Below are 25,290 nucleotides of genomic sequence, written 5' to 3'. Positions count from 1 at the left end.
CAACCTCAAAAATTACCTTTTAAATCTCCCCATTTAGGTACCTATATTAGGTAGGTGTGACTGCCTAAGTTTAGAAGAATGCACTTTAGGGACGCCTGGGTGGCTTAATCGGTTAAGCATCCAACTTCAGCTCAGGTCATGATCTCTCAGTTCGAGGGTTCGAGCTCTGCGTTGGGCTCTGTGCTGATAGCTAGGAGTCTGGAGCCTGCTTCAGATTCTGTGTCTCCTTCTCTTTTTGCCCCTTCCCTGCTCATGCTCTCTCTCTCAAAAATAAATAAACATTAAAAAAAATTAAAAAAAAAAAAGAACGCACTTTAGATATAATACCAATTCAAGTATCTAGGACAAGAATCTGTCTTGAATTTTTAGATACTCTCTTGCACAAATTGTAAAAGACTGTTTAAAGAACTAATCTATACAATTTTTAAATAGACAAATTACATTTAATAGATTACTGCCATCTTTAAAAAAACATTTTAATACATGATGTAAATTACATGAGTGATGCAAGCTTGTTATAATCCATCATGTGTATGTATAAAGTCAACAGTGAACACTGACTCCTAATCACATGATAGTTCATTTGTTTTATTAAAAAATGAGTTTATACTACACTGTTCCGCTCTTTAAAAAGATATAATAATATCTATAAAGTGGACTTTTCCACGTTGCACATGTAGTAGTTCATTCATTTTAATAATCAAATGTTTACCACTGTATTAATGAAGCAAATTTTATCTAACCTTCCTTTTTGTTAATGTTTATTTATTTATTTTGAGAGTGTGAGAGAGAGAGCATAAGTGGTAGAGGGGCAGAGAGAGAATCCCAGACTCTACACTCTCAGCTCAAACCCATGAACCATGAGATCATGACCTGAGCCAAAATCAAGAGCTGGACGCTTAACCAACTGAGCCACCCAGGTGCCCCGTAACTTTCCTTCTTTTTTTTTTTAAATTTTTAAAATGTTTATTATTTAATTTTTGAGAGAGAGAGAGAGAGGGAAAGGGAGAGAGAGAAAGACAGTGTAAGCAGGGGAGGGGCAGAGAGAGAGGGAGACACAAAATCTGAAGCAGGCTCTAGGCTCTGAGCTGTTAGCATAGAGCCTGATGAGGGTCTTGAACTCACAAACCACAAGATCAAGACCTGAGCCGAAGTTGGATGCTTAACCGACTGAGCCACCCAGGAGCCCCTAACCTTCCTTCTTCTGATGGACATTAAACTATTTATAACTCTTTACTCTAACAAACAATGCTATAACAAATATCTTTGCATATTTTTGCTAATTTAAGTTACTATTTCTGTAGGATAGATCCTTAATAGTGTGACTGCTAGGTCAGAAGAGTGTGACTGCTAGGTCAGAAGATACAGACATTTAGAATTTAGGTAGCTATTACCGAACCTGCCTTCCAAAAGGGCTGCTGTACCAACAAACTATTTTCCCCCACATTTTCACTAAACATTAGGTTTTCTAAATTTTTTGCTAATCTGAGAAGTGAAAAGTAAATGGAAGCATTTAAATTTCAGGTTTAGTAGCTTCCCCAAAAGACACAGTCTAGGAATTTAGTTAACCTTATTAAGCTTGATGTTTAAAACGTATATACTATAAGGAACTATAAACTTCTAGCCAAAATTCAAATCTCTTAAGGCTTAAGAAATTTCTTTTTTTTAAATAATAAAAAATTAAATTTTGTATTATTTTAATACTGCCTAATTTTCACCTCCAATGTCCATCATAATACAGCAATCTTCTCTGCATCCTTGGAAAAAAGCTGCCCAGATTCACTTTCAGGGATTCTTTGGAATACATACAGCTTCTGCATTTACCTGATTTGCAGGGTAAGTTGGCATGAAGCCACTGGAAGCCTGGGCTGCAGCTCCCCCAACTGGTCCAACAAGGTTAATGCCCATGACCGGCTGTCCAAGGTTGAGGGGTATGGAGCCGGCAGGGCCTGAAGACATCCCGGTTGGCTGACTCACTGCAGTAGGCAAAGTCATAGGAAATCCACTTAAAGTTGGAACAGGAGCAGCTGGAAATTGGTTTAAAGCATCAGGACTCATGGCAGGAACACCTCTCTACACAGAACAGAAGGAAAATGGAAACATTTTAGGGGACTGCAAACCACATACAGTCTAAATCCAGCAAAGAGAGACCTAAGTGTAAAATCTGTAATCCTGGTATGTTTCCACTTTGACTCCCAAAACTCATGAATTTGATATAAGAAAAGAACTTACAAGGTTAACGTAGACCTAGTATCAGGCAAAGAAATGGATGACATATAACAATTGTGGCAATGCACTCTCTGACATGTTTGGTTAATTCATTATAATCAAATCATTTAAAGTGATTCTGTATTATGACAAAAATTGCTAGCAGATCAAGAACACTTTAAGGAATTTTAAACAAGGACTTCAAAACATAAAGAGTCATTTCATCTATTACTAACTTTCAAGTTCATAAAGGATACAGTTAGGTCAGAGAATGTTAATATATTTAATAGTCTTTAAACAAAGGAACATTTTACTAGTATGTGCATGATGCAAACTGTACATTTTTGAAGTACTGTATCCTAAAAATAATCTAAACTTTAATATACAAGGAGTTCTACATGGTTGTAGTCAAAAGGATTTATATTGAAAAGTTATTTGATCTAACTTAAGAAATAGTCTCTTACCTGTGTTACCGCTATCATGGCGAGAACAGTATAAAGTTCTTCCTTAGTAAGTTTGCCAGGTGTAGTTCGATTAGCCAAGGCCCATATCTGTCCAAGAGTTTCCCTGGGCAGTCCAGATGACATCAGAATGGGATAAAGTTTAGCAGTATCTATTCCAGTTGGAGTCACTGTGATTTCTAAAATTTTCTTATAGGCATCTATCAAAGGAAAGACCAGATTACAAATGTAAACATATTATAAGTGATTGCTATTTTCTGTTGTCATTGTTGCTTACATAAGAATAATCTTGGGGTGCCTGGGTGGCTCAGTTTGTTAAGTGTCCTACTTCGAGTCAGGTCATAATCTCATAGCTTGTGGGTTCAAGCCCCAAGTTGGGCTCTGTGCTGACATCTCACAGCCTAGAGCCTGCTTTGGATTCTGTGTCTCTGTCTCTCTCTGTCCCCCTTCCCTGCTCACGCTCTGTCTCTCTCAAAAATAAACAAATATTAAAAAAAAATTTTTTTAAAAGAATAATCTTAGGTCAAACTGCTTTAATAGAACTGAAAATGTGTCAGGGTTTGAACTGCTATAAAGATCATTCAATTGGAAATATCCAATATAATTAGGGTCTGGAGCTTAGAAGACAGGATGGAGCGTGGTAAAATGAAGATTTGGGGCCAAAGGTCAGAGAAAGTAACAACACTAAAATGGAGGTGGTATAAACAGATGCTTTGGACTTTATTTTTAATGTTTATTTATTTATTCTGAGAGAGAGAGAGAGAAGAAAAATAGCTCAAGCAGGTGAGGGGAAGAGAGAGAGGGAGAGGGAGAAAGAATCCCAAGCAGGCACTGCGCTGCCACTGCAGAGCTCAACACAAGGCTCAGACTCACAAACCGTGAGATTGTGACCTGAGCTGAAATCAAGAGTCACACGCTCAACTGACTGAGCCACCTAGGCACCCCTAGATGCTTTAAAAGACAAGTTGTAGAATAATGATGGTGGGAATAGTTTGAAAACAGTGGTGGGGAGGCAAGAATTATACCAATACCACCTATCTCCTGCCTCAGTCAGAGTCTGTGAGAGAAAACATCACTGGGTAAGGTGCTATGGGAATAGAGCCTTCAGAGAAAGGCAGTTTCAGTAAAGGTGAGAATGCAGAATACATGTTTGAAAAAAGGAAGGGACTGTTGGGAGTTTTTCCACAATAAAATGGGGTTTCCAAAGGACAAGTTGGGAAAGGCTATTAGAGACGAGGTTGTCATATAAAATTTAGGATGCCAATACTGCATGGGACACACTTCTGTACTAATTAATAATTTACTATTTACCTGAAATTCAAATTTAAATTTTTTAATGTTTGTTTATTTTTGAGACATAGAAACAATCAGCATGTGAGCGGGAAAGGGGCAGAGAGAGAGGGAGACACAGAACCCAAAGTAGGCTCCAGGCTCTCAGCTGTCAGCACAGAGCCCCACGCAGGGCTCGAACCCATGAATCGTGAGATCATGACCTGAGATGAAGTCAGATGCTCAACCGACTGAGCCACCCAGGTGCCTCTACATCTAATATTTAAATATAGATTATAGGTTAGTAGGCTGGCCATAAGAACACATATTTTGGCTAGGAAACTATGTGTGCATGTATGTTCACAAGGAGGGTACACAATGAATATAAGCTGGCAGAAAATGGACACAACTCCAAAATTTACCAGATCTGGCTTTTTGTTTGTTTGGCTTGAAGACAGAGAAGAAGATGATGCAAATTATCTAATGGGCACTTGGAAGAAAACCTATTGTTTTTATGTATAGCTGAAGTCTCACAGGATTTGGGGAAATTAGCCTTTCAACTGAGTATGTGATAATGATGTAAAGTAGATATTACTGGTTTTTTTCCAAACAGAATTTTAGGGACCCTTGCATGACTTTTATTTAATCAAGCATAGAACTTTAGTCTAATGATCAATCTAGAAAACCAAAGATCTGATGAAAGTTACCTTTAGATTTCAAGGAGTTGGCAAAATAGAGCAAAATGAACAAGACACAATATATTAAAACTGATTAACATATGCTGCTGTAATAGTCATTACTGTATTCACATCAGCCATGGCTTAGACTATTTTCTGGTATCAACTGAATACTATCACAAAATATGCACCTTCGTGATTTTATTGGCTCAACAGTAATAATCTCTATAAAGAGAAAAGTAAACATCACCTCCCAATGTTGACTGAAAAAGATGCCACTTAGTCTTTCACTTCATATATTACATGATAAGTCATAAGAATAGATTTTTAAAATATATAATCACCAAGAGTTCATAAAATTACATTAAATGTATTAATACTATTATTGGTAAGTTATTAATAATCTATGAAATAAATAATATCTTTTATTTATAATAATTTTTTTTTTAATTTTAGAGAGCGCATACATGAAAGAGAGCATGTGCATGTGTGAGCAAGAGAGAGGGGGAGAAAGAGAATCTCAAGCAGGCCCCACGCTCAGTGTGGAGCCTGACACAGGGCGTGATCCCATGACCCTAGGGATCATGACCTGAGCCAATATCAAGAGTTGGACATTCAACCAACTGAGCCATCCAGGCACCCCAATAACCATATCTTTTAAAGCATGGTAAATCTAGGGAAAGCTTTTAGAAATAAAAGTCTATGATGGTCAATAAAACATTAAAGCAAAACATTTCTCCTACATTTATATAGCCATTTCACCTATAAGGCTGTCTTAAATACTGGATCCTTTTCAATTTTCTGTACTCTTTCAGAAAAGAATAAACAAGAAAAAAGTAAAAATTTCTTCTGCATATTTTGTAATCACAACAGTAAATATTCACAACTACGTTTTCAACATCTGAAGCAAAATATCCAGATGGGAATCCTAGACAAAGTAGCTTTTTTACCTGGAACCAAACTCTCATTGTAAATCCAAGGCGGCATTCTGGGCTGAACAGGATCCTGTGAGGGAAATACTCCCACACCTAGAAGATAAGAAACATTATTTAATGTACATAACAGTCCATGCAGAAGATGGGGAAATCGCAGAGCCACTGTTTTTTATAAGAGCGCTGGCTGGAGATACTAAAAAAAAGTCACCAATACAATGAAAATATTTGGTTTCTAAATTTCTCTTGTACGTTAACTATGCCCTAAAGAGTAAACAAAAAAACCCCTAAGATGTACCAAATCAATATTCTGAATCATACAAGGCTTGCACCATTTCATGTGTATTACAAATTAAAGAAGAAAACATGACAGCTGGTGGTTTAAAAATTACCTATGTAAAAAAATGTAATTGCTCAAGTTTACCTGCAGCTTTTAATAATATTTCTTTGTACAGTCTGACTTTTTTCCACCTGAATATGACACTGCTGCCTTGGATGTATAGGATTTTTTATTCTGTTCAGTAAAATATCCTCCAAAAGTTTGCCTCCTAGGCTGCCCAAATTCTAATTCATCTCTGCAAGCTAAGTTTATAAAAATTTGGACCTTTTAGGCAGCAGTGTGTATGATTTATTTCACAGAAGCAAAATCATATTCTCATTGGTGACTTTTCCAGTTAAATTTTAACTTTCAACCCTTATGGAAGAATAGAAAGTGTAAGAAAGGAAAAAGCTTTTATAAAATAAAAGGAAAAGAAATTTTAAATCAGGAATAATTCTGATTAAAAAAACTGGTTATCAAACATTTTTAAAAGGAATAACTGCGGAAAGAATTCAGAGCAAAATCGTAGGGGTTAATTGGAGAAAGGAATGCATTAAAAATATTTTAAGCACAATACTGATTAGCAAAAATCAAGCAGCATTCATTTTAAGATTAATGCTTAAGGTGTTAGCATTTGAGCGATATTTGGTTAAATAAACTTTGGCTGAATATTTCATGAGCTCACCACTCTCTTCAATGGATAGGTTTTGGTCTGAAGTCTTTTCTGCCTCTGCAATGGTGGTACCACTTACACGTCCATCTATAGCACCCCCGTTTTTGGCCGTTAAACTGGGATGGTTCTTACTGGAACCTGGGCCTAGGGCTTTGTGACCAACGTCAGAGGTATTTAATTTAATTTGTTCCTGCCCAGATGAACTTATATCACAAGATACTAGGAGCTTCTCCTCCAAGGAAGGGCCTAAACAAACAGCATGAAGGGTTATTTGTATATAATTGCAAATTTCTGATTTTTTTCAATCATCCATTTCCACCCCCAGGTTCTAAAGGGTAGACCCTGCCACACATAATGTAGATTTTTGAAATAATCCAATCACTACACACTTGTATAGGACCTGAAAGGCTTTAGAGAGTTTAGAGAACTTAAAACATCATTACCTACTTTGGTTCTCAGGAATTCTGTAAGCCAGCAGGTCGAACGGTATAGTGGAAGGAGTACTACCTTAGAAATCTGGTGACTTATACCAGAGAGACACTTCCCCTCACGGCTGGGGAGGCCCCTGGCCAGTAACATCACCTCTGGGTCTGTTTCTACATCTGCCAACTGAGGAAGTTCGGACTAAGTCCATATCTGCTACAATCTTTCTCAGCACAATGTCTCAAGAAGCAGTGTATTAGTGCCTCCCATCCCCTTTAGTTCACAAGTGATACACCTGAGGTTCAGTTTCAAAATTTGTCCAAGAACACACTGACAATAAATGGAGAACCAGGCATCTGACCCCCAAGTGCTCTACCACCGAACTAGAGAGCACTTTCTAAAGCAACTCTTCTTGGCTCATTACTCTGAACAAAATATTGGTGATTTTCCCAAACAAGAGAAATCTCATGTAGAAATCAGTTTGCTTTTAAAGTTCGAAAGTGATTTAAATAGCTCCTAATTTAGGAGCCAAAGTTTTAAATCATTTTTCCAGAATGTGAAGCTCCCAGAATTAAAAAATCGATATTCTTATTTTGGTGAATTTCAATAGTACTCATATATTCCGGTACACATTTCCTTACAAACATCAGTGTATTACTCTACTTATATAAGAGAAGTAAATTATCCTAGATTATTTTAAGAATACTTTCATTAACATTCTAGGAGTTACCTGCTTTCTGTACATTGTATGAGGCTGCAGCAGTAGAGAAAGAAGGAATTTGCCCAGGGACACCATGTAAGGCAAAAGACACTGGAATCTGACCTGGAGGGAGAGGCTGTGCTCCAGCCTTCTGTGTATGCAACTGGCCAAATGGGGTGGTGGGATGGAAAGACTGAAAAGGCTGGGAAGTGGAAGAAGGACCACATGTGGGAACTTCAACAGGCCCCTGCATAAAGTCACTGAATTCTTCTTCATCAAGAAAGGCAGGTGATGGGGAGACAGTTTTAGTAGAATGAGATGGTGTGGGATAATCTGCAAAACGGAAAATGGCGATGAAACACACGGAAATGAAAATCAACAAGGAAAAAGAAATTAAGATGCAGTACAATCCCAAAAGAATATACTGAAACATGAATAACAGAAGTGAACAAGAAATAACATGTAATGACAGCCAAATGGAATTATTAAGTGAATGAAAAACACTTTGATGGCTATTTACACATAATTCATTTCTTTTCAAAAAGCAGTTTTATAGCTATTTTGCATTTTGTTCAAAAACAGAAAAATGTAAAACTCAAAACTTCTTTCCTTCTTTTATTAGGTTAATACCACTTTTTTCCTCTGAGACCACTAATAATTTACATGAAAGTAGTTATTACTTTTTTTTTTTTTAAGTGGTGATTACTTTTGACACCCAAGTGATCTGTTGCATAATATCCTCTCAACCAATATGTTCCATATATTAGAAAATCTACCTATATGTTGCTGAATATGTTTTGGACAAATATATACTCTGATGATTAATTATGCCAGTCAGAAACAATGCATGATACATACTTGTCATTTTTGATGTATCATGACTAATCCATACACTTTGCATATGTAGTTCACATCAGTGAAGTTACCACATGAGGAATGAAAATTACTAAAGAATATTACACACATTACCAAGGTGATATTATAAAAAGCATCAAAATCAGGATGCCATAAAGAGCTAAATCAAACAACTCAACAGTCCTTTTAAGAACGTAAACCCTGACTGAGGACTATGTTTAAAAGATCTTTGGCTCTAATGTCTATCAACATCATTGGGGCTTTTTACTGTTAAATGTGAGATTTACTTATGTAATAAACCTTCTCTACAGGGGCATCATTTAACAATATCATTTTTGCTTCTTCATATTCTTTTTTAAAAATCCACAAAATTTAAATAAAGCAACTTTAAAAAACTAGAGTCACATAGAGGGGTGCCTGGGGTGGCTCAGTCAGGCGTCCAACTCTTGATTTTGGCTCAGGTCACGATCTCGCGGTTCATGAGATCCCCCCTCCCCCACCCCTCCCCACCTCCGTCAGGCTCTGCAGTGACAGTGCGGAGCCTGTTTGGGATTCTCTCTCTACCTCTTTCTTAAGATAAATAAATAAACATTTAAAAACTAATACATAAAAACTAGAGTTACACATAGGCAGATAAAGGCAACATCATCCCTATCTCCATCTCTGTCCTTCCATCATCCACATCCAGATTCAAACTGGACTGAGTACCTCTCAATCTGCCCTTTTTATTACTGTTGAGGTACAGCTAACACATAACATTATAGTTTCAGGTGCACAACACAGTGATTCGATATTAGTACACACTGTGATATGATCACCACAGTCTCATTACCATTTCACCAAAGTTACAAAAAAACTTTCCCCTCATGAGAACTTTAAGCCAACTTTCAAATATGCATTACAATATTATTGACTACAGTTCCCATGCTGTACCTTACAACCCCATGACTTATTTTTTCTTTTTTTAAATTTTTTATTATTTTTTAAATTTACATCCTAATTAGTTAGCATATAGTGCAACAATGATTTCAGTAGTAGATTCCTTAGTGCCCCTTACCCATTTAGCCCATCCCCCCTCCCACACCCCCTCCTGTAACCCTGTTTGTTCTCCATATTTATGAGTCTTTTATGTTTTATCCCCCTCCTTGTTTTTATATTATTTTTGTTTCCCTTCCCTTATGTTCATGTGTTTTGTCTCTTAAAGTTCTCATATGAGTGAAGTCATATAATATTTGTCTTTCTCTAATTTCACTTAGCATAATACCCTCCAGTTCCATCCACGTAGTTGCAAATGGCAAAATTTCATTCTTTTTGATTGCCAAGTAATACTCCATTATATATACATACCACATCTTATTTACCCATGACTTATTTTATAATTGGAAGTTTGAACCTCTTGACTATCTTCACCCATTTCACCCACCTCCCCACTCCACCCTGGCAACTACCATTCTATTATATTTTTCTGTTTTGTTTTGTTTTTTTTTCAGATTCCACATACAAGTGAAATCATATGGGATTTCTTTCTCTGTCTGACTTATTTTACTAAGTCTAATACCCTCAAGATCTATCTACATTGTTGCAAATGGCAAGATTCCATTCTTTTTTATGGCTGAGTAGTATTCCGTTGTATACATATACCACATCTTCTTTACCCATTCATTCATCAAGGTACACATAGGTTGCCCCCACACCTTGGCCCCATACCTTGGCTAATAATGATGCAATGAGCATAGGGGTGAGTATATTTTTTTGTCAGTGTTTTCATTTTCTTTGGGTAAATATCCACTTGTGGAATTGCTGGATCATATGGTAGTTCTATTTTTAAGTTTTTGAGGAACCTCCATGCTGTTTTCCACAGTGGCTGCACCAACTTATATTCCCACCAACAATGCGTGAGGGTTCCCTTTTCTCCACATCCTTGCCAATACTTGTTGTTTCTTGTCTTTTTGATACCAGCCATTCTAACAGGTATAAAGTGGTATCTCATTGTGGTTTGCAATGTGATTTGCATTTCCCTAATGATTAGTGATGTTGAACATCTTTTCATGTGCCTGTTGAACATCTGTATGTCTTCTTTGGCAAAATGCTTATTCAGATCCTCTGTCCATTTTTTTCCATTAGATTTTTTTTGCTATTGAGTTGTAGTTCTTTTATATTTTGGATATCAGCCCTTATGGATCTATGATTTGCAAATTATTTTCTCCCACTCAGCTGGTTGCCTTTTTATTTTGTTGATGGTTTCCTTTGCTGTGCAGAAGCTTTTTAATTTGATACAGTCCCATTCTTTAAAAAGATTTTTTAAAGCTGGGGCGCCTGGGTGGCTCAGTCGGTTAAGCGTCTGACTTCGGTTCAGGTCATGATCTCACGGTCCGTGAGTTCGAGCCCCACGTCGGGCTCTGTGCTGACAGCTCAGAGCCTGGAGCCTGCTTCAGATTCTGTGTCTCCCTCTCTCTCTGACCCTCCCCCATTCATGCTCCATCTCTGTCTCAAAAATAATAAACATTAAAAAAAAATTAAAAAAAAAGATTTTTTAAAGTAATCTCTACACCCAATGTGGGGCTCAAACTCACAATCCCGAGATCAAGAGTCATATGCTCCATTGACTGAGACAGCCAGGTGCCCCAAGTCACTTGTTTATTTTTGCTTTTGTTGCCTTTGATTTTGGAATCAGGTCCAAAAAAATATGGCCAAAACCAACATCAAAGACCTTAGTGCCTATGTTTTCATTGAAGAGTTCTATGGTTTCAGGTCTTACATTCAAGTCTTTAATATATGTTGAGTTAATTTCTGTGTACGGTGTGAAACAGTGCTCTAGTTTCATTCTTTTGCACGGGCTGTTCAGTTTTCTCAACACTGTTTATTGAACAGACTGTACTTTCCCCATTGTGTGTTCTTGCTTCCTTTGTCATAAATTAATTGACCATGTACAGTTGGATTTAATTCTGGGCTCTCTATTCTGTTCCACTGATCTATGTTTCCATTTTTATGCCAATATCATACTGTTTTGATTACCACAGCTCTTTGATATAGTTTGAAATCAGGGTACATCACGCTTTGAGCTTTCTTTCTTAAGACTGTTTTGGCTATTCAAGGTCTTTTGTGGTTCTATACACATTTTAGGATGGTTCTATTTTTGTGAAAAATGCCACTGGAATTTGATAGGAATTGCGCTGAATCTGTTGAATGCTTTGGGAGACATTTTAACAAAATTAATTCTTCCAATTCATGAGCACAAAAACATCTTTCCTTTTTTTGTATGTGTCTTCCTTAATTTCTTTCATCAATGTCTTAAAGTTTTTAGCATACAGGTCTTTCACCTCGTTGGTTAAATTTATTACTATTTTTATTACTATTTAATTCTATTTGATTCAAGGGTAAATGAAACTGTTCTCTTCATTTCTCTGATAGTTTGCTCTTAGTATATATAAGCGCAACAGATTTTTGCATGTTGACTTTGTACCCTATAACTTCATTGAATTCATTTACCTGTTCTAACATTCTTTTGGTAGTCTTTAGGGTTTTCTATATGTAAAGCTTTTTCACATTTTTAACTACTTTAAGTTGTTTTAACATTCATGAAAGTCTAATGTCACAGAAGTAGTCTTTTTTTAAAAAGGTTCTCATCTGCCAGACTTCAAGCTGTATTACAAAGCTGTAATCATTAAGACAGTATGGTACTGGCACAAAAACAGACACTCAGATCAGTGGAACAGAATAGAGAACCCAGAAATGGACCCACAAATGTATGGCCAACTAATCTTTGACAAAGCAGGAAAGAATATCCAATGGAATAAAGACAGTCTCTTCAGCAAGTGGTGCTGGGAAAACTGGACAGCAACATGCAGAAAAATGAAGCTGGACCACTTTCTTACACCATCCACAAAAATAAACTCAAAATGGATGAAAGACCTAAATGTAAGACAGGAAGCTACCAAAGTCCTTGAGGAGAAAGCAGGCAAAAACCTCTTTGACCTTGGCCACAGCAACTTCTTACTCAACACATCTCCAGAGGCAAGGGACACAAAAACAAAAATGAATTTTGGGACCTCATCAAAACAAAAAGCTGCTGCACAGCAAAGGAAACAATCAGCAAAACTAAAAGGCAATCAACGGAATGGGAGAAGATATTTGCAAACAACATATCAGATAAAGGGTTAGTATCCAAAATCTATGGAGAACTGATCAAACTCAACACCCAAAAACCAATCCAGTGAAGAAATGGGCAAAAGACATGAATAAACACTTCTCCAAAGAAGACATCCAGATGGCCAACTGACCCATGAAAAAATGCTCAATGTCATTCATCATCAGGGAAATACAGATCAAAACCACAATGAGATACCACCTCACACCGGTCAGAATGGCTAACATTAACAACTCAGGCAACAACAGATGTTGGTGAGGATACAGAGAAAGAGGATCTCTTTTGCACTGCTGATGGGAATGCAAACTGGTGCAGCCACTCTGGAAGACAGTATGGAGGTTCCTCAAAAAATTAAAAATAGAACTACCCTACGACCTAGCAATTGCACTAGTAGGTATTTGTCCAAGGGATACAGGTGTGCTGTTTCAAAGGGGCACATGCAGCCCAATGTTTATAGCAGCACTATCAACAATAGCCAAAGTACAGAAAGAACCTAAATGTCCATCGATGGATGAATGGATAAAGATAATGTGGTATATATATACAATGGAGTTTTACTCGGCAATCAAAAAGAATGAAATCTTGCCATTTGCAACCATGTGGATGGAACTAGAGGGTGTTATGCTAAGCGAAATTAGTCAGAGAAAGACAAATACCATATGGCTTCACTCAAATGAGGACTTTAAGATACAAAACAGATGAATATAAGGGAAGGAAAGCAAAAATATAAAAACAGGGAGGGGGACAAAACATACGAGACTCTTAAATATGGAGAACAAACAGAGGGTTACTGGAAAGGCTGTGGAAGGGAGGATGGGATAAATGGGTAAGGGGCACTAAGGAATCTACTCCTTAAATCATCATTGCACTATATGTTAACTTGGATGTAAATTAAAAAAAAAAAAAGGTTCTTATCTGAAAAATGGGAATACTATATGCTTCTCTTTCAGATCCATGAAATAGAACCTTTAATGCTTCCAGGTAATGCAAAATGAGTATCCAAAATTAATTAATTTTGTTAAAAAAAAAAAAAGCTATGATCCAATGAATTCCAACCCTTCCCAATAATGGTTAGGAGAGTGTGGATTTAAGCTCTCAATTTGGGTTCTCAGAGCAGCACTGGTAGAAAACAGCAGTAATGGAAAACTAAGAGCTACTATGAGTATTAAAAAAAAAAAATTATGTTTATTTATTTTGAGGGACAGAGAGACAGAGTACAAGCAGGGGAGGGTCAGAGAGAGAGGAAGAAACAGAATCTGAAGTAGGCTCCAGGATCTCAGCTGTCAGCACAGAGCCCAACACAGGGCTCGAACTCACAAACTGTGAGATCATGACCTGAGCTGAAGTCGGACGCTCAACCAACTGAGCCACCCAGGTGGCCCTACTATGAGTATTTTTTAAATGGATCCTACTTAATAAGCAATAAGGCTGCAAAGGCTAAATAAATGTTTCTTTGCATTTGACTGGAATTATGTTAATCCTACGTGGTACATATTTTGGCTTATAAACTCTCACAGTTATATATGTGGTAAGTACAAAATTATGTGATAATTTGTGTAGTCAATATTTTATGATATGGGGGGAGATTAAAAGATGACTTTGGTGGGTAAAAGGCTGGAAACTCTTTTTATATACTTTAGGCCTAGGTTAAGTCTCTAACTGGAGAAACTCTGGAAACTTCTTGGGTTTGCTTCAGAAAACTATTTTTTTGGATAAGAAGCAACTAACTGCATGTATGTTGACTGAACTCATGAGTCTACTTAAATATCAAAACACCAATTTATTATTTAACAATGAGATTGTTAAACTACACCTAGTTGTCCAAAATGGTCATTCTCTACGGTCAGAACATGCCCTAACAATGACCACTCCTGTCTTCTCCTTCTTCTAAGTTCCACGCAGGGTTCAGTTTCAGCATTCCAAAATCTATTTTTAAATTACTTCTTGACTAGCTTATTCAGCTTAAAATTTTCATTTTTACTTATGTTTTTCCTCTCTGAACTCAATCTGATTCCTAATATCCATTCTCTTTTCAATCTTGCTGTATATTTTACTTTGCATCCGAGTATATAATCTAACAAGTGAAATTAATAGGACAGAGTTAAAGCTGTCCCAGAAAGTCAAGAACTGGTTACTGTGCCAATATTAGATTATTCCCTCCTGATCCCATCTATAAAAGGTACTACAATATAAGGGTTTAGGATAAAATTTATTAATGTAATATATACCAGTAGAAAAAAGTACTTGGTTGGCTGAATGATTTGACAACTCTTCACCTATTAATGATATGTTATTCTTAACCCCCTGTAAATTTTAAACATCCAAATCTTCACTTAGCTTGAAGGATTAGATGAGCACTGACATAATACCCACACATACTGGTCAATTAAACACACAGAAAATCACCTTCCAATGAAAGAAAAAAGTTTTTTTAGGTTTTATTTATTTTGAGAGAGAAAGAGAACACATGTGTGCATGAGCGGGAGGGGTGGAGAGAGCGAATCCCAAGCAGGCTCTGCACTGCCAGCGCAAAGCCTGATGTGGGACTCAAACTCACGAACCTTGAGATCATGACCTGAGCTGAAACCAAGAGCCAGATGGTTAACTGACTGGGCCACCCAAGCGCCTCCAAAATAAAATAAAAAAAAATTTTTTTTTAACGTTTATTCATTTTTGAAAGACAGAGAGAAACGGAGCACGAGCCGGAGAGGGGCAGAGAGAGGGAGACAGAATCTGAAGCAGGCTCCTGGCTCTGAGCTGTCAGCACAGATCATGACCTGAGCCGAAATCGGACGCTCAACAGATTGAGCCACCCAGGCGCCCCTCCAAAAGAAAATTTTAAATTAAAATTACCTGGTTTCTTAGGGTGCGATGCTGGAGTAGGATGCATTTTAGCATCTCTGGAAAACCCATCTAAGTTTCCTTTTATGGCTTCCAAAGCATCATCTCTACTCTTCTCTCCTGTCTAGAAGACAATAAATGTATGGATATATCTTCACGTATGTCTCACTTCATCCTAGATCCTCCCAAATTAAAAGTACAGAGATTGGTCTATTTTCAAAATTTTTACCGCATACTTCTGATAGGGAATTCTCTGAATCAGAAAAACACTGGTACGTGTTATAAGTATACCAAAGGCATAAAACAACACTATAAAATACAAAAAATATTAAAAGGTCCATTTATAAATACTTCAGGATACAACTGATATTAAGTATCCTGAATTAATTAATATCAAGATCCATGATTAACCTTCCCAAGAAAAGGTCACAAACACCAGTGGTAGTAAAAAGGAGTTGAGAAGATGATGGTTGATAGCCCACCCTCCTCAACCATACAGCGTCTTATAAGAAAAGGAGAATTCTTCACTTGTGGAATCAGATAAAGCAAAATCAACCAACCACAGCATAAGCTTGGGCTTGTGCCTCAGTGACAGAATCCACTGAATGAGCATGAGGCACATGCAAGGCGTGTGTGCGCTGTGGCAGTGGAAAAGATTACCTTGGGTTTCACACTACTCAAAAGCCTGAGCTTTTGCTTCTGCTCTTCAAACTGGCGTCTTTTTCTTTCTTCTTCTAAGAGCTTCTGTTGCTGTTCAAATCGTTTTCTGAAGGAAAAGCAACATAGCTAACTGCAGGGGCATTATCAGTTGTGTTCTATTCATACTTCTAACAGTTTCAGCAGTATTGCCTTACAGTTCTAGAACTAACAACTTCATTGCTAATTAGATCTAATTTCCTTATGACAATACTATTTCCCCAATATGTTAATTTCAAAATATATGAAAGGTGTCCAAAAAAATATATGCTTAAATTATAGACATGAATTTATTCCTTGTCTAATTTGGAAGGGGAAGAGACAAATCTTTTGCATTCAAAAGTAATCTCAAAAAACAGGCAAGTAGACAAAAAAGAAAACTCCAACTTGGGAAGGCAGTGTCTCACAGGAGAAAGAACAATGCTTTGGGCATCAGGAAGTCTACATTTGCTAGTAATTGTGTAATCTGGCCTGACAAAGTTGCTTCATTTCTCCGAACTGCCCTTTCTCTAGATGTAAAATAGGAGAGTTGAATGAGAGGCTCTCTAACGTCTGTCCTTGCTTAAAACTTATATATAATGAAGTATTTCACGAATCTTAAAAGTAACATGACTGTTTGGGCTTCAAATGTGCATTAGAAACCATGTGACTGTTCCTAAAATAACTGCTATCATGTGTCCTCAGGTTTGAATCCCGAGGTCTCTTACTGCTGCTCTTCAGCGAACTGCTTCTGCATGTCTGGGGTGTACTGTGGGCCCGGGGGACGCATTCCCAGGAATGGTGTTTGTCCAAGGTAAGGCATTCCTGCTGCTGGCATTGGCCCCATTGGTATCCCTGCCTGAAAGAAACAAAGGCTTAGAAAATACAATTCTTCCTCTTAATTATTACAAAGAAAAACTATAACTTCCATAAATTCTTTCTTAATATTTTTATTAACGAACTATAGGACTTTCTTAAACAATACAGTCAAAAAACACAGGCAAAAAATGTAAAGTTCCCCTTACTATCTCACCCCTTTCATTTCCTTCATTGTCTGAGATGTGACCACTGCTAACAGTCTGAGGGTGTGTGTGCATGGAAGCACACGTGCACACACGAGATATATTCTACTCTTTGAAAAGAGGTATCATATCTTACCTGTCTTTGTATTTTCCAGCAATAGGTAAGAGGCTGGCATACAGTAGTTAATCCAAAAATGAGATTAAAACATGCTTTTCTGATATGTATGATAGGATAATGAATATCTTGATGTTCAGTATCACAGGCCTGATGGCCAAACTTATACAGAAAATAAAATATATTTAATCAGTAATAACTTACATACTAATACCACAGTATAAAGTTTACTCAAGTGTCCAGAAGTAAAAATAGTATCACACTATAGCTAATCACAAAATCTAATAATAATAATGATGATGGCACTGATAAGAATGATAATGAATAATTTACACTGAGTGGAAATTCTCCTATGCCTCAGCCTTCTCCCTGAAAGGCTCCCCTTCTGTTCCCTAATTGAAATATGGCTATCCCTGGAAGCCCTCTTATCTGGAGATTGCTGCTTCTCTTCCACGTTTCCTGTAAAAGGGGAATATTTCTCCTTGCGTCTTCTAAACCTATCCTCTCTTCCTTCAAAAACCTGACTGCATGCATCCAGCTATGTTAGTTGCCCAGATTGCCTAGTCTATGATTCCAGGATTCTTTCAGTTATAGTGAGTGAAGAATGTGTTTGCAATAAAGTGCAACTCCCCTACTTATATAAAATTAATGTAAACCACCAAAAGTTAAATTACCTTAAGGTAAAGATTATATTTACACTATTGGATTTAATATATTCAGACTTTCATCAATTCATTTTTAGTGAAGTGTTTTTTTTTTAACAAGACTAAGATATCAAAATTAAAAAAAATTTTTAACATTTATTTATTTTTGAGAGACAGAGAGAGATAGAGCACAAGCAGGGGAGGAGCAGAGAGAGAGGGAGACACAGAATCCAAAGCAGGCTCCAGGCTCTGAGCTATCAGCACAGAGCCCGACACGGGGCTTGAACTCACAGACCGCGAGATCATGACCTGAGCTGACGTCAGCCACCCAACCGACTGAGCCACCCATGCACCCCTAAGATATCAATTTTAATCTAACAATGTTTGTTGAAGAAATCCTGTTAAGTGTTTCCCTCAAAATATTTGTTTTAGAAATTATCAAAAATACCACCATGGGGTATCTGGGTGGCTAAGTCAGTTAAGCATCCGACTTTGGCTCAGGTCATGATCTCACAGGTCATGGGTTCAAGCCCTGTGTTGTGCTCTGTGCTGACAGCTCAGAGCCTGGAGCCTGTTTTGGATTCTATGTCTCCCTCTCTCTCTCTCTCTGCCCCTCCCCTGCTTATAATCTCTCTCTGTCTTTCTCTCTCTCTCTCTCTCAAAAATAAACATTGAAAAAAAACTTAAAAAATGTCACCTCATACTGAATCTTGAAAAAAGTGCACCTCCCTGTAATAGCAGAGGATTGGAGATTACAAATAATATAGGTAAAGCACTTAGAGCACTGTGTAGCATATATGAGTAAATAGCAGCTATTATAATTATTAAAAGTTACTGACAAAAAAAAAGAAGTACTCTCTCAAAAACAATAATGATCCCATTTTTTTCCCGGAACAAAATAAGATTCTGCAAGCAAATACAGAATTAAGAATTAAGAGGGGCGCCTGGGTGGCGCAGTCGGTTAAGTGTCCGACTTCAGCCAGGTCATGATCTCGCGGTCCGGGAGTTCGAGCCCCGCGTCGGGCTCTGGGCTGATGGCTCAGAGCCTGGAGCCTGTTTCCGATTCTGTGTCTCCCTCTCTCTCTGCGCCTCCCTCGTTCATGCTCTGTCTCTCTCTGTCCCAAAAATAAATAAACGTTGAAAAAAAAATTAAAAAAAAAAAAAAGAATTAAGAATTAAGATAAGAAAAATGAACACTTAACAGTTATAATATAGGTATCATTTTATTGTGTTCATGCCATATGCCAGCTATAGAATTAGGCATTTACATACATTATTCTCAATATACGTAAGATCCTTAGAGAATTTCTGATAATGATCAACAAGAATATCTTATTAATAAGAATGTCTTATTAATAACACTTAATGAAGCCCCTACTATGTCCCAGGGACTCTTCTAAGGGTTTTATGTATATTAATTAACTTAATCCTTATAACAAACCTATGCAGTAGGTGCTACTATTATTCTCATTTTACAGATGAGGAAACGGAAGTACAAAAGAGTTAACTACCTTACTTACTGCTTGTAAGTGACAGAGCCAAGATTAGAAACAGGCAGCTTCTGGTTCCAAAGTGCATATTCTCCATCATTATGTTACGCTGCCTCTCCAATTACCAACAACAACCACAGATTCAGACTTAAAACAAATTTTAATCTGTTTTTGTGTCTATTCATATGCTTAGGCATATACCTGCTCAATGAATAGTAGTAGCTTGGAAGCCTTATGAATGGCTTTAGGACTTTACAATAGGAGTTATAAGTAATACATATTACTTAATTACTAACACTCTCTATTGTAAATCTTGAGTGGGGATGGCAGTGTATACTTACTTTTAATCACAGCGTGGTTCTCCTGGTGCTAAAAATTAGCACCATAGTCCTAGGACTACATTTTTTTTTTCTAGCTTTATTTAAATAAAATAACTTATTTTATTTTTTACTTTTTCCAGCTTTACTGAGCTACAGTTGATATAACACTGTAATTTTAAGGTATGCAGCCTATTGATTTGATACACTTATATACTGCAAAATGATTACCACCACAGCATTAACGAATATCTCCATCATGTCACATAATCACCATTTCTTTTTTGTGGTGAGGGATTAAGTTCCTTTTTAAATTGACTTCATTTACCCAAGGCACATAAAATGCAAAAGAAACCACTCAACTCATACAGACTAACAGACCAGATATTCCACAAAAATAATAAAGAATAAAAGAAGGAAAGGTATTATACACTTTGCCTTCCTATTTAGAAAATTCTGTTCTTCAAGAAGATTCAAACTTGCTAAATGGCATTTTGTCTTTTTCGAATTCCTGAAAAGTTAGTTTATACATTCATACAGTCTAATTCTTTTAAAATCTAGATAAACCTAAAGGTTAGGAAATACTAATCATTAGTTATATGCTGGGGGAATGACAGGACAAAAGAAATAACTCAGAAATCTGAGATACATCCAATCAACTGCTAAAGACATTCAAGATAAAGAAGTTCACTCCCAAGATGAAGAATATTGAAGGCTACTGAAGATTTGAGTGACTGGAGAGATATCACAGACCAAAAAAGTTAAAAATGTCAGTTTCAATAAAAACCCCAGCAGATTTTATGTGGAATTTGACAAGCTGATCTTAAAACTTATCATGAAGAGGAAAGAACCATGAATAGCTATAATTCTTTAAAAGAAGAACAAGGAGGATCCACACTAGCAGATATCAAGGCTTATCTTAGGCTAGATTAGGAGACTAAGATACTTATTGATGCAGGGACAGACAGAAATAGCAATGGGACAAACAGAAGAGCTCAGAAACTAATCCAGAGCATATCAAGAAATTGGATAGTACAGCATTTTGGAAATCAATGAGTAAAGAATGGGATATTGATAAATGATTTGGAGAAAACTGGCTACTCAAATGGAAAATAATAAAATTAGACCTTTAGACTCACATATCTGATAGCACAGAACAATTCCAGGTTGATTTAGTAAGAATAATAATATTATGATCGCAGGGTAGGACTAGGTCTAATGAGGCACACAAGAGATCAGACCATAAAAGAAATGATTTATCCATCTGACTTAACTTCTACATGACCTCACCAAAAAATTAAAAAACAAGCCAAAGTATAGGAGGAGATATTGGCAACACAAATAACTACAAAGATAAGAATCTGGAATATATAATGAACTCTTAGAAATCAATAAAAACAAAACAAATAGCAACAAATTGGAAGCAACTTACATGTCCACCAACAGAAGAATATATACTTATGCAGTGGAACACTACACAGTAGCTATATGAATATATTTGGCAGCACTCTATAACAGGGATAAATTCTGGGGCAAAACAATGTCAACTAAAAAACTCAAATGCAGAAGGGTACATGCTTACATAAACCTTTAAAACCTGGACAATATATAATATTCATGAATATTCAAACATGTAAAACAGGAGAAGTACAAGAAGACATATGAAAACACTAAGCACTTAATTCATGATAGTGATAACTATCTCTGGGGAAGCAGAAGAAGGAAATTATAACTGTTTTGTTCATTTCTTTTAAAAATGTGAAGCAAATACAGCATGTTAACATTTGATGAAAGGACAAGACTATCTCCATAGAAAATTCCAAGGAATCTACAAAAAAATTCCTAGAATAAGTGAGTTCAGCAAGGTTGCAGGTTACAAAACAAATATGCCCAAATCAACCACATTTCCATACACTGGCAATGAACAGAACATTGAAATAAAAACTACAATGCCATTTATAATTACTCAAAAACTTAGATGTAAATCTAACAAAAAATTTAAGGAACTTAAATGCCAAAAACTATACAGTGCTGATGACAGAAATCAAAGATCTAAACAAATGGAGAGACATACCATACCATGCTCATATATTGCAAGAATCTACATATTAAAGGTGTCAATTTTCCCCAAATTGATAAAAAGGTTTACCGTAATTCCTATCAAAACTCCAACCAGACTTTTCATAGATAGATATAGGCAACGTTATTCTAAAACTTATATGCAAAGACAGATAAACCAGAAGAGTTAAAATAATTTTGAAAAGAAGAATAACATGGGAGAACTTGTTATACAGCTACACAGATTTAGTCAGTAATCAAAATCTCCCAACAAGAAAAGTCCTGGACTTAATGGCTTTGCTATTGAATTCTACCAAACGTTTAAAGAAAAAACAAACAACTTGGACTTCATGAAACTTTAAAAATTTGTACATTAAGAGACACTACCCACAGAGTAAAAGGGAAACCCACAGAATGGGAGAAAACATTTGCAAATCATATATCTGATAAGGGATTAATATCCAAAATATAGACACAACTCTCACAATTAATTCACCAACAAAAAACCCAATTCAAAGAAGGGCAAAAGACTTAAACATTTCTCCAGTGAAGATATACAAATGGCCAATAACCACATGAAAAGATACTCAACATCATTTACTAGAGAAATGAAAACCAAAACTACAATGATATACTACCTCACGCACATTAGGACAGCTACTATAAAAAAAACAAAAAACAAAACAAAACCAAAAACACCAGGGGACACCTGGCTGACTCGGTTGGTAGAGCATACGACTTGATCTCAGGGTCACAAGTTCAAGCCCCACATTGGGTGTAGAGCCTGCATAAGGAAAAAACAAAACAAACAAATAAACAACAACAACAACAACAACAAACCAGAATGGGAGTAGTTTGGGAAAGATAGCAGAGTAGGAGGATCCTGAGCTCACCTCCTCCCATGGGCACATCAAGATAGGAGCTACATCTATGTGACTAATTCTGAAAACAACCTGCAGACTGACAGAATAGACCTTCCACAGTGAATTACAGAGAGAAAACCACATCAAAAGGGGTAAGAGGGGAGCTAAATGAGATGGAAATAAGCAATATGCCTGATGAAGAATTCAAAGTAATGGTCACAAAGATACTCTCTGGACTTGAGAAAATAGTGAGAATCTAAGTGAGACCATCAATGAAGATATAGAAAATATAAAAAAGAACCAGTCAGGGCTAAAGAATTCAGTAACTGAAATTTAAACATACACTTGGAGAAATCAACAGCAGATTAGAGGAAGCAGAAGAATGGATCAGCAACCTGGAAGACAGAGTAATGGAATGCAACCAAGCTGAACAGGAAAAACAACAGAGTAATAAAAAAATAAAAACACGTTCAGCAAACTCTGTGACATCATCAAGCGTAGTAACATTCGCTGTACAGGGATCCCAGAAGGAGAAGACAGAGAGAAGAGGTCAGAAAACTTATTTGAAGAAATAATACCTGAAAACTTCCCTAATCTGTGGAAGGAAACAGACATCCAGATCCAGAAATAAGAGAGCCCCCAATAAGAGGAACCCAAGAAGGTCCACACCAAGGCACACAATAATTTAAAAAGTAGTGATAAAGAGAGAATTTTAAAAACATCAGAAGAAAACAGTTTACATAAAGCTATCAGCTGACTTTTCAGCAGACACTTTGCAGGCCAGAAGTGAGTGGCATGAAATACTCAAACTCAAAGTGCTGAAAGAAAAAATCCTGTGAACAACATACTCTACCCAGTAAGGTTATTATTCAGAATAGGAGCAATAAAGAGTTCCCCAAACATACAGAAGTTAAAGGACTTCATCACTAAACCAGCCTTACAAGAAATGTTAAAGGGAATTCTTTGGAAAGAAAAAAAAAGCCATAATCAGGAGTAAGAAAATTATGAAAGGAAAACAATTTCACAGGTAAATACAAACATATAATAAAAGCAGATTAATCACTTATAAAACCAGCATGGAGGTTAAAGCTCAAAAGCAGTAAAGAGAATTATAAGAATCAGTCAAGTGATTTGCAGAATAGAAGGATGTAAAATATGACATTGTATTCATAAAACGTGGGGGTGGGGAGTAAAAATCTAGTGCTATTAGTATGGGCTCAAACTTAAGTGACCATCAACTTCATATAGACTGCTACACGCAAAACATGTTATAAAAGAACCTAATGGTAACCAGAAATCAAAAACCTATAATAGAAAAAAATAGAGAAGAATCCAAACATAACACTAAAGAAAGCCATCAAACCACAAGGAAAAAGAGCAAGAGAAAAAGGAACAAAGAATGACAAAAACAATCATAAAGAAGTAACAAAATGGCAATGAGTACATGCCTATCAATAATTATTTTATTTTATTTATTTATTTTTTAACATTTATTATTGAGAGACAGAGAGAGACAGAGCATGAGCATGGGAGGGGCAGAGAGAGGAGGAGACACAGAATCTGAAGCAGGCTCCAGGCTCTGAGTTGTCAGCACAGAGCCCAATGTGGGGCTCGAACTCACAAACTGCGAGATCATGACCTCAGCCAAAGTCGGACACTTAACCGACTGAGCCACCCAGGTGCCCCTGTTTTATTTAAAAAAAAAAATTTTTTTTTTAACGTTTATATTTATTTTTGAGACAGGGAGAGACAGAGCATGAATGGGGGAGGGTCAGAGAGAGAGGGAGACACAGAATCTGAAACAGGCTCCAGGCTCTGAGCTGTTAGCACAGAGCCCGACGTGGGGCTCAAACTCACGGACCGTGAGATTATGACCTGAGCCAGAGTCAGACGCTTAACCGACTGAGCCACCCAGGCGCCCCTGTTTTATTTTTTTAAAGTAAGCTCTATGTCCAACAGGGAGCTTGAACTCACAACCCTAAGATTAAGAGTTGCATGCTTTACTGACTGAGCCAGCCAAGAGCCCCTCGGTAATTACTTTAAATGTAAATGGACTAAACTTTCAAATCAAAAAACATAGGGCGACTGAATGGATAAAAAACAAGATCCATTTATATGCTGCCTACAAAAGACTCACTTCAGAGCTAAAGATACATGCAGACTGAAAGTAATAAGGGATGTAAAAACATTTGCCATGCAAATGGAAGTGTAAATGTTGTTACCTTAGCTTTCTTTTCATCGTACAAGACAGACTTTAACAAGAGACAAAAGGACAACAAGGGAATATAACAATTGCCAATACCTATACACAACATAGAAGTACCTAAATACATAAAGCAAATATTAACAGACATAAAGGGAAAAAATTGACAGTAATACAAAAATAGTAAGAGACTTTAACACTCCACTTACATCCATGTAGAGATCATCCAGAGAGAAATCAACAAGGAAACAGTGGCTCTGAATGGCACGTGGATCAGAGGGATCTAACAGACATATTCGGAACATTTGGCCCCAAGACAGTGGACTACACATTCTTTTCAAGTGCACATGGAACATTCCCCAGGACAGATGACATATTAGTCCACAAATCTCAATAAA

At 36.7% G+C, this 25,290-nt stretch overlaps 1 protein-coding gene across 17 annotated transcripts in view; it reads right to left on the bottom strand.

Annotated features, from left to right (window-relative positions):
* SYNRG (synergin gamma) overlaps positions 1 to 25,290 on the bottom strand; it is an 83,919-nt gene that overhangs the window by 42,110 nt on the left and 16,519 nt on the right. For 5 of the 17 annotated variants that reach the window (XM_027034326.2, XM_027034329.2, XM_027034332.2 and 2 more), the window contains exons 4-11: positions 16,909 to 17,039; positions 16,166 to 16,271; positions 15,518 to 15,629; positions 7,693 to 7,995; positions 6,552 to 6,785; positions 5,566 to 5,643; positions 2,673 to 2,869; positions 1,825 to 2,073 (exon numbers count right to left, since the gene is read on the bottom strand). In XM_027034326.2, the coding sequence (XP_026890127.1) occupies positions 1,825 to 2,073; positions 2,673 to 2,869; positions 5,566 to 5,643; positions 6,552 to 6,785; positions 7,693 to 7,995; positions 15,518 to 15,629; positions 16,166 to 16,271; positions 16,909 to 17,039 (1,410 nt within the window). The remainder of the gene's footprint in view (positions 1 to 1,824; positions 2,074 to 2,672; positions 2,870 to 5,565; positions 5,644 to 6,551; positions 6,786 to 7,692; positions 7,996 to 15,517; positions 15,630 to 16,165; positions 16,272 to 16,908; positions 17,040 to 25,290) is intronic. The other 12 variants (XM_027034338.2, XM_027034341.2, XM_027034343.2 and 9 more) reach the window with 7 other exon arrangements.

Source organism: Acinonyx jubatus, chromosome E1 (assembly GCF_027475565.1).
Source record: "Acinonyx jubatus isolate Ajub_Pintada_27869175 chromosome E1, VMU_Ajub_asm_v1.0, whole genome shotgun sequence".
NCBI lineage: Eukaryota > Metazoa > Chordata > Mammalia > Carnivora > Felidae > Acinonyx > Acinonyx jubatus.
The sequence above is the reverse complement of the archived record's forward strand: the minus strand, read 5'-3'. Positions and strand labels throughout refer to the sequence as shown.